This window comes from Castor canadensis, chromosome 1, assembly GCF_047511655.1.
Source record: "Castor canadensis chromosome 1, mCasCan1.hap1v2, whole genome shotgun sequence".
NCBI classification, from domain to species: domain Eukaryota; kingdom Metazoa; phylum Chordata; class Mammalia; order Rodentia; family Castoridae; genus Castor; species Castor canadensis.
This window is the reverse complement of record NC_133386.1, coordinates 188,114,697-188,125,484: the sequence shown is the minus strand read 5'-3', so window position 1 is coordinate 188,125,484 and position 10,788 is coordinate 188,114,697. Positions and strand designations below refer to the sequence as shown.

At 31.5% G+C, this 10,788-nt stretch overlaps 1 protein-coding gene across 1 annotated transcript; it reads right to left on the bottom strand.

Moving 5' to 3' along the window:
* Positions 1-6,518: 6,518 nt before the first annotated feature.
* On the bottom strand, positions 6,519-7,505 carry LOC109680375 (olfactory receptor 5T9-like). Its single transcript, XM_020155246.2, has one exon. The coding sequence runs from the start codon at positions 7,503-7,505 to the stop codon at positions 6,519-6,521; it is 987 nt and encodes a 328-aa protein (XP_020010835.2).
* Between the last annotated feature and the right edge of the window lie 3,283 nt (positions 7,506-10,788).

The window sequence follows — 10,788 nt, the reverse complement described above, 5'->3', positions numbered from 1 at the left end:
CTTATTTTTGATTTACTTGGACTATAAAATGGAAGGTTAACATATTAAAGTTTACATATTCAGTGTAACTTTTAGTAAAGACATGGTGGTGAAAATCCAATTTTGCTTTTCCAATATTTGTGCTATACCTGTCATAAATTTTATGTCTTGATATATGGTGAACCTCAAATGTTTTTATATAGTTTTTCTTTAGGTATTTGTTTTAAGGAAATTAAAATTTCTGAAATTTGTTATATTTATCTTCATGTTCACATTTTTCTTCCTGTTTCTTTTTATAAACCTATGTTTCCTTCCACCACTATACTTCCTATTCTTGGAAAATAATTGAATCCCAGCCATGATGGTTATAAGTTATCTTGACATAAGTTTGCATATGCATGATTTTGTGTTTGTGTGCATAATTAATTTTCCTGAAAAATACTTTATCTTTTTTGATCTATTTTCAAGATGTTTCATTTAAATGAGTATTACAATCTGTGTTAATACTCATCTTTCACTACTATAAATATTAATCACCAATAATTCCAATAATAGTTTCTTATTGCATCTGCTATAATCCTTTGACATTTTCTTTTGTATATAATTTCTTTCCCTCTAAATGCCTTCACAGTTTTCTACTTAACTTAGTTTATCAGCATTGAGATTTATCAGTTGATCTTAAATATTTTTCAGTTTCATAATATTTTTATGAATAATATATTCTAATATTTTATTTCTAAGATTTGGTGTTGCCTTGTTTCCCTGGTCTATATTAAATTCTTGGGATCAAGAGAAACCTAAATCATGAAACTACAGTCACATGCTACTCTGTCATATTCTTTATTTACAAATAAAAAGAGCAAGTTATTTTTATTAAATATGAACTTGATATATTATATAGAGAAACAATTTTAATACAGAATAATGAATTTCATTGTGATATTTTTATATGTGCATACATTTGGTTCATATCCTCTCTCATTACCCTTTCTTATTGTCCCATTCATACACTTCAGATTTTCTAAAGGTTTCCTTCCACTTTCATGTCATCTTGTTTTACAAGATTCCACTTAATTGATAAAAGAAATTATAGTTGTCTAAATTTGCCTTATTTCACCTAAAATGAAGATGTCTACTTCCTGTTGGCATTTCATATTTGTCCTTCCTAGATCTTCTTATACTTTTGGATCAATGGATTGATGTACTACTTGTTTTAGAGAAGTAGTGACCATTATATCATCAAAAATTTATCTTGCTTTATTCCCTCTTTGTATATTAGACTGTTGAATATTATTGCCATATTCTTGTGTATTGTATTATCTCTTTCTCTTTATCATTGCATTTAATTAATACCTATCAGTTTACTTTCAATTTCACATATTCTTTCCTAATCTGAAATGACTCTACAGATGAGCCCTTTGAAAGATTTCATTGTTTCTGTTTTATGAATATGTTTGTGTATATTCATGTTTTTTTCCAGGATTTAAAAGGATATAGTTATAGTATCTGTGATATTCCTGGCATATTCTTGCATGTTGTTTACCATCTCTCTTAGAACTTTCTTCAAGTAATTGTCGATGACTTTATTGTAAAACTATCAGGACCATGTGTATTGATACAAGTTGAGTTTCTTAGTCATTATCATAAAGAATGGTATGATCTGGCAGAGAAGACATTGAAATGTCTCTTTTATTTCAGGAGTCTTATTTTTCAACTAACTATAGCTGACTTTAACAATTCTTTAAAATGTATCTGAGTTGTTTTTACATTCCTGTATGACAGCCACCGATTCTAACATTGTCTATTTTCTAAAAGGAAATGATTTGTGTCCTCTATTTCTTTTTGAAGATCTCTTCTCTTTCCTTGAATTTCAGATTATTTGGGTGCATGCATGGTCAACACCGGATTAGGCTCACAGAAAACTGCTACATTTTAGATTTTATGATTTTTTGGAATAGTGCATGGATAAAATGAGATTCAGTTTCTATCATTTGTAGAAATGCATGTTCTATAATCTAAGTCTTATTCTTTGCTATAATTTTAAATATTTGCATTATTCTTAACAGTGAAGTATCTCTATTCTGCACTTTTGAAAGGTAATGGAATCTGAAAATGAAGATATATCTCCCTAATCTCATGTTCTCTGCTCTTATTCATCTAAATTCTTTGCTTCATTTAAAAGTTATTAGCATATATTAATTGTAAAAGGGATTTCAATGTCATATTTCCATACGTGCATATATTTTGTTTGATCAGATTACCCCCTCTATTACATGCTCTTTTCACCCATTCCCATCTCTTTCCTTTATTTAACTTTTTTAGTAGATTTCATTATGCTATTTTCATGTATACATGTGATGTACATTGATCATATCCATCCTTCATCACCCAAGCTCAGAAACTACAAATTCTATGCAGAATGGCAAGGCTTACGTTATCTAGTAAAGTCACTGTACCAAAAGTTTTTAATGCATTCCTTTTTGTTTTACTTCTGTGCTTGACTAAGTGAAGACTTTCAGCCATTCTTACTTTTTTTTAAGTTATAAGTAAATTACAAAGTGAGATCAGCGAATCATTTCATTCTATGTGTAACAAGCTTAAAGGCAGAAACTATGTAACAAAACAGCTTACTTTTGATACTGACATCAGTCTTAACAGCACTGGAACTTTGAGCCAAATAAAATATTTGTACATGTTTATCTCATCTGTGATAAAAAGAGAACACAAAAACCTGCCATGGTAGTTGTTATGAAGATCACACAAAATAATCTGTGCAAAGAATTTATACAATTTTTTGCCTAGAGTTTCTAGATAGGTCTAAGGATAAAACTAGCTAAACAGTTTAGTTGAGAAAGCATTCAAATATACTTCACAAAAGTTTTATGTTATACAAGTACTTGTAAGAATGAAGACTTAATGACCCAGGGAATGTGGCCTGTTTTCATCTTTATGTTTCATAAATATGTATATATAATCTACAGAGGGTATGTTCTCATAATTACAGACTGATGGAGAAGGACCTCACCAGGCATGTCTGTCAGGTTCCTCTTGCCTCTCTTTCGCTTTCTTTTTCTTTCTTTCTTTCTTTCTTTCTTTCTTTCTTTCTTTCTCTCTTCTTTCTTTCTCATTTTCTTTATTTCATTCTTTCTTTTGTTCTCTTTCTGTGTCTCTATCTTCCTCCTCCTTTCTCTCTCTGTCTCTCTTTTACTTGTTAATTCTTTTCTTTTGTTCTTTCTCTGTCTCTCTCCCTTTCTTCTTTCTTTCTCCTTTCCTCCCTCCCTCCTTCCTTCCCTCCCTTCCTCCCTCCCTCCCTCCCTCCCTCCTTTCCTTTCTTCCTTTTTTCTTTCTTTCTTTTGTATAGGTCAGGGCATTTCTGTAATGAACATCAGATTATTTACTTTCAGACAGGATGTATCAGAGAATTCATTAATGGTCAGCTTGTACACAGAATATTGGTAGAAATTCAGAATGATGTTTCCGTGTGCTTTCTGACTTGGTTTGGTGAAGAAGCCTCCCCACTTGGGAAAGACAAATTCTAATCTCTTACCTGCCATGGATTTGAAAGGAGCAGAAAAAATGAACATTACAGAAGATCAGAGAGACTTTGCTCTGAAGTGCTTAATGTAAATATATTCAGCAAGCCAAGGTCACAGACCTTGTGTTATGTTCCTAACCCCTCAAATTTTCCTTCTGAAGATTTAGCTGTTGTAAAAAAAGATTAAAGCTGAACTGGTGACTGCGGAAAAGGGAGTTGAGTTAGTAGATGAGTGACAAATAATCTGCAAGAGTGAGAACAACTTTAAAAGTATATTGAGGAGTGGTGTTGTGGCTAAAGTGGTAGAGTACCTGTTTTGCAAATGTGAAGCCCTGAATTTCAAACCTACATCCCTCTAAAATAAATGATGAATAAATAAAAACAGAAAACAAAAAGTATATCGAATGAACAGAAAAAAATCCATCTAGCACCATTGAAACTTTTAAGCACATTGAACAATTTAAGCAATTAAGCAATTCAATCATGGACTCATCATTTTTTATTAAATATTTTCTTCAGTAAATCATATGTTCCAGGTAAATTTCATGCCCTACTCATAAAATTATGAGGTTATGGGAATACATTATAGTGTCAGTACTGCGATAAGTCTAAATGGAAATCAAGTACTCAAAAAATAATACCAATGGTCAAGTGATAAGAAAAAGAGGTCACATGAGGACAGTAGAAGTCAAAGAATTATTATTTTATTTATTGGTAGATTTGGGGTTTGAACTCCGAACCTCACAGCTGTTAGGTAGGAGCTGTTAACATCTGAGCCACTCAACCAGCCATTTTTTGTGTTTGGTTTTTACAAGATAAGGTTTTGAAAACTGTATGATTGGTCTGGCTTTGAACCGTAATCCTCCAGATCTCTGCCTCCTGAGTAGCCAGGATTATAGGTATGAGCCATCAGCACCAGGAAGAATTATTTTCAAGGAAAGTAAAATTGAGCTGAGATATGTAGAATCACATATTATCAACCTTATTATTTAATAGTTCCATTATTTTATGTTGACATGGACAAGTAGCACATGATTGAGACTGACTACCCCCCTTATTTGCTTTCAGTGATGCTGGCATTAAAAGGGGAATACTGGAATGTTATTACAGATTACCAGGACATGGATTCCTTTTGAATTTGTTTAAACATATTAACCAGACAGTTTTACATGTAAATTAAATTATCTTAGTTCCTTTTGCCCACATTCTCCTTTCTAAGATAATGATTATTTTTGATAATTGAAACAATTTAAAAAAAAATGATTAACTGAATAAGATTAGCTAAAATATTTCCTAAGCAAATTTAAAAACCTAAAACATGATCTTAGAAAGTTGCACAGCTTTTTTCATAAGAAAAATATTCAAAAATGTTTTTGGGTAGATAATTCCTTTCTTCCACAAAACAGTCCCTAAAATATTATATAAATTAAACATAAATTTTAAGGTGTTGTGGCTTTCAAGGGTTTGATTAAATAAGATAAAATCTTGCCTGCAATGAAAGTATTTTGTCTCTGAAAATTGGACTTTTTAGGGGGGGTTACCACTGGTATTTGTACTCAAGACTTCAAGGTTGCTAGGCAAGTATTCTACCATGTGAGCCATTCCTCAAATCTTTTGCTTTAATTATTTTCTGATAGAAGCTCCAGCTTTGGCTTGGGCTATGATCATGTACCCTCCCCCTTCAAGCACAGTTGCTATAGCAGTCATGAGCCACCATGCCAAGCTAATTTTTTGATATATGGTCTTATTAACTTTTTTTACCTGGGATGGCCTTAAACCATAATCCTCTTATATCTGTCCCCTGAGTAGCTTGGATTACATATTCCACAACTCCTGGCTTAGCTCATTTTTTAAGGAAATTTGAGGGTAGGTTCTTTTGATAAATATTTACTTGTTCAAATAGAGGTGTGTGTCTACTGCATATGAATCCAAAGAATTTAGAAACTGAACTACTGGAAATTATTCTGAATATTAATCACACAGTTTTTAAATTAACTCTTAAAGGAAGTCAATTTGATTAATATGGTTGATGTAATTTTTCCTGTACAGATACAAAAATATCACCCTTTCAGAGATATATTTCCATCAATAAACAAGTCTTATCTTAATATCTCTTCATGTAAAGAAATTTTGGAACAAAAATAAACACAGAAAATAAATAAAGCAAAAAGATGTTTAAGCTTAAGCAAAATGTGATTGTTTCTATTTCCTGGATCTTTTTCAATGAGCATACACTTTGTGCAGTGATAAAAAGTGCAAAGTCATTTCTCATACAAAGACTACAAAGCAGAATCGGAACTCAGTGAGGACTTGTAACATATGAGCAAGGATCATAGCATCAAAGTAGGTTCGCTATTCAAATGTTGTAGCAGCATTTAGGTTGCTCCATAGATAATAATCTATGCTATATTTTTGTTTTGGTGATACTTGAATGTACTTTCAATAAACATTATTATATACTATCATTTAAAATTTTTAGAGTTTCAGAATGAAGCTAATTAATTTCTGTGACTGGACAGTGGAGAGCAAATGCTTTAATAATGGGAGGATAATCTATAGTTTCAAGTCAAAGAGGTCAAAATAATGTACAAGTGACTACCACAAAGTCATGAAGATAAATTGGGTAATTTCAGCAACACTTCATTGGAGAGGAATTAAAGAATGAGGAATTAATTTTATCCTGGAACATAACCAGTGGGGGACATTTCAGTCCATAGTATTCTGAGGAAATCATTGCAGTTCAGTCCATGAAAAATATGTTATAGAAAGACTACCAACAGCATTCCATGTATATCAATGATTAAATAATATAGATGAACTTAAATACAGTCATAGACCTGTGAATGAAAAAATAATATGATGACATTTCCAGCATGTTATATTGGAAGTAAAACAATGATTTATTTGGAAATATTTTTGGAATATAAGCCCCATCATGCAGAATGAAGATTTTCTCTGCTTTCTGACAGAACAAATTTATTATCAACATATTTTGCAGGTGTACTCAAATTTGAAAATGCACTTTATTTTTAAGCCAATTTGTCTGAAAGAATTTTTTCATTGCCTCTTTTACATCTTTGTTCCTCAAACTGTATATGATAGGATTGAGCATGGGAATCACAATAGTGTAAAATATTGACACTACCGTGTCATTTTCCAAGGCATAACTGGAACTTGGTCTCACATACATGAAGAGGATTGTTCCATGATAAATGGACACTCCAGTTAGGTGAGAACCACAAATAGAGAACACTTTTTGCTTCCCTTCAGCAGAATTCATATTCAGAATGGCCAAAAGAATGAAACCATAGGAGACTAAGACAATGAGGATAGTGGTTATCTCAATAGATCCCACACAATAGAAGAGTAGAAGCTGGTTCATGCTAGTGTCAGAACAAGAAATAACAAGTAGTGGAGGTATATCACAGAATATATGTCTAATTTTATTGGATCCACAGGACAGGCTAAACGTGGCTACTGTGTGTATAATAGCATGTAAAAAGCCACCAACATAAGAAGCAATAATGAGGGGCACATAGACTCTAGGTGACATGCTCACTGAATACAGAAGTGGGTTGTAGATGGCTATATAGAGGTCATAAGCCATTGCAGCCAAAAGAAAGCATTCTTTGGTCCCAAATGTCATGAAGAGAAGCATTTGTGTTATACATCCAGCATATGGAATAGACTTATTTGTTGCCAGGAAATTGGCCAACATTTTTGGGGTAACAACTGTAGAATAGCAGACATCTAAGAATGACAAAACACTGAGGAAATAGTACATGGGATTGTGGAGTTGAGAATCCACTATTACCATTACAACCAGTCCTAAATTCCCTATCAGAGTGAGAAGATAGATTCCTAGCAATAGTAAAAATAAGATGACTTGTAATTTAAAATCATCTGTGAAGCCCATCAGTATAAATATGGTGACTTCAGTCACATTGATATCATTTCTGTATAAATCCATATCTGATGATATTCTTGGCATTTCAGTTGTTATTTATATGTTTTAAAGGAAATGCCCTGTGAATATAGCATCAACACATTTATATCCTCATGTTCATGGTTGGAAAGGCATAATGAAATCCTTGCCATTGATAGGCTTGACTGTGATGATGAAGTTCATTCCAACTGATGCATTATTCTGTTTAAATGAAGTGAAAAAATGTTATTCAGTTGTTAGCTAAATTTATCAGGTTAAAATAATCTGTCAATTGAATTAGGTTAATATCCAGGGTATTTTTAAAATATTTTTTTGTGTTTCAATTTTTTATCATGCTAGAGATATACCACAGGTCTTCAACATGTAAAATAAGGCTTGTACCACTGAATTACAACCCCAGCCGTATTTTCAAGTTGATTTTCTATCAAATTTCTTTACCTGCTTTAATACTATTTTGTCTTCATATTTATAAAGAGTGAGGACTCATGCCAGGTTTCATATAAAACAATGAATAATTTTCTGCAATGTCTCCATTTTTAAAATGACAGCAAACGTATTTACCATTGTCAGAATGGTTTGAGTTTAAAAGTGGAAATCAGTGAGAAAGTTATTAAGTAAATATTATTTGTTAACTCAAATTGATATTCAGTATACTTATTTTTCAATTTCTCATTACAGAATGCCTTCTCTCCACACTGTCCAAAGTTCTTTCATGGGACAATTACCCCATTCCATTAATGCTTTTAAAATGACTGGGATGAAAAGATGATATTCATATAGGTGAACTTTAAAAAGAAATAAGTCAATGTTACTTTTTAATTCTCTGGAATTTTTTTGTTCTGCTTTTCACTTTTTATTCTTGAAACAAATATCACCAGTTGTTCATTTCTGGCCTTGGGTGGATATTTTTACTGGTATTTTTAAATTTTAATTTAATATGAATGCCTGATGTCAGACATTATTATTCTGATTATGCATGCAAGACCCTTGAGTATATTTTATGCATTTATGTCATAAACAATTGTCAATCTGTTAAAATATTATCAACCTCATTAAGTTTTCAAAACTTGTAAAAATACATCACTCAAGAAGAACTAATGCAATTTTCATAGAAGCTATTGCTAAACAAACAAAACCATGATATAAGCCACAAATTTGCAACAATAAAAAATGTTGAAGAATAATCAATATAAGCACAGAATGTTTTTGTGATTGATATATAAACATAAGATCCACCATAATGTGCAACAAGTTTTGACAATGAGGGCTTGGTTTGTAGGTCAATGTTAGAGTACTTGCATAGTATTTGTGAAGATATGGGTTCAGTCTGAAGCACTGACTCCCTGCCACCAAAGAAAATAACAAATTTCATCATGGTACCTTTTATTTTTCCTTCATCATATCATACAGCAAACTGTATTTAAAGGATAGAACTATCTGCTGTTCAATGAGCTGGCCTGGAGGCAGATGTGAACAAATGATTAATATTAGATGTGAAACATACTAACAACAGGTTTGTCATATTGAAACTTCCATCTGTCAAGAGGATAATGAGAGAGACACTTAAAAACTGTTCTTAGCAGACGAGGGCACATTTTTTTTCCCCAAGTTCCTTGTGGATGATTTTTCTAGTACAGAGGACCAATAGCTTCAAAAGTGTGGGATTTACAAGCAAACAAACAAAATGATAGAATTCTAGAGAATTAAATTAAAATAAATTCTAATTCTTTCTACATTGAGAAAATGTAGTTCTTATTCATCAACACACACAAAAATAATAATTTCTGTATCAGTTTGAGTGGTGGATTGATAAAATAATCTATGAGCCATCAATTAATAGTATATTTATATATGTATCTCTATGTATTGATATATTGATTATCACAAATAGTATTCATGTTTGAAAAATTCCTCATTCCCTTTCTTCTTTCTCCTTCTTATATTCATATATATATTCTATAGCCAAAAACAGGACAGGAATTAGGCAGATACAAATAAATGAAATGGAAACTGTGCAGGCATTTTTTACAAAAATACTGGTAGGTGATCCACAAATGGATTTCTTTTTAAAATGCATATGAAAATATTGGTGAACAAATGCAGGAAAAATTCTTCTTAAACATCTAATTTTTGATTCCTTAATGAATTTGACAAAAGAAATTATGGGAGATAAATAAAATTATATTGAGACTATAAATTCTTCTAATTAAAATCTCAGATTTAGCATTTAATGAGAGTGTAAGCTTGGAAAAGTACTTATCTTTCAAAGTGAAAAAATAACTAAGATTGGCTAAAATTCTCAGTGATGTATAAGTTACATGAAGAAGATATCATTGCCAAAAGTTCTTACTCATGAAATACATTAATATTCATTTTAATATTAATATTAAAATTAATATTTTAAATATTTTTGAAGGTTGAAAACACATGACACATAACTTCCAATTTTACTATGCTACAACCTAAGTAAATAAGAGTGTGTAATATCAACTTTTCATTTTACCTTCAACAATTAATACTCCACAAAAAGCTAAGCATTCATTTTTTAAGCTACAAATATAGTTTTATATGACAGTTAATAATACAGTGAAATTTAATGTGGTTATACTTATTGAAGCCTGCTATTCTCTAGTGTATTTGACCTTAAAAATGCACCCATGTCACTGCAATCTGTCCAATTGAAAACCAGTCAAATATTTACCATTCATAATTACCAACCCCCATTACCTTTTTGTGGATAAAAATGTTTCTTATATTTTGATTTCTCTAATTTGACTTTAAAGGAATAAAGTGGTTTATGAATTGAACTTTATTTTGTTCTCAATCAAGTCACATTAGAACAATTATATAACTTACCATAAGGAACAGGAGGCATTATGGGCAAAAAGTGTGAAGTTTAGATTCTTTATCCAAAGTGCCAAGAACACAGACCTCTCTGTGAGTTAATATTTTAAGAAATTAGAACTGATTGTAATCACATCTATCTGATTTCATTTTGAGAGAAGTTAGAAAAAATAAACTACAGAAATATTAGCAAAACCTGATCAATCTGGAAGACCAAAGTAAAATTAGGTCCTCAATTCTCAGTCATGAAACAAAAATCACCAGGCATCCAAGGAAACAGTATTGCTAATTCTGAGCTCAAGAGGAAGGACAGGTACAACAGCATCTGTCACATTTTTAACAATACTGCTTTGTGTACATTTCTTTGGAGTATACTGAACTCAGGGCCTTGAGTGCTAAGAAAGAGCTCTTACCACATGAACCACATCTTCAGCCTGTGTAGATATTCTTGTATAATCTTCATAGCAAGCTGTAAAATTACTGC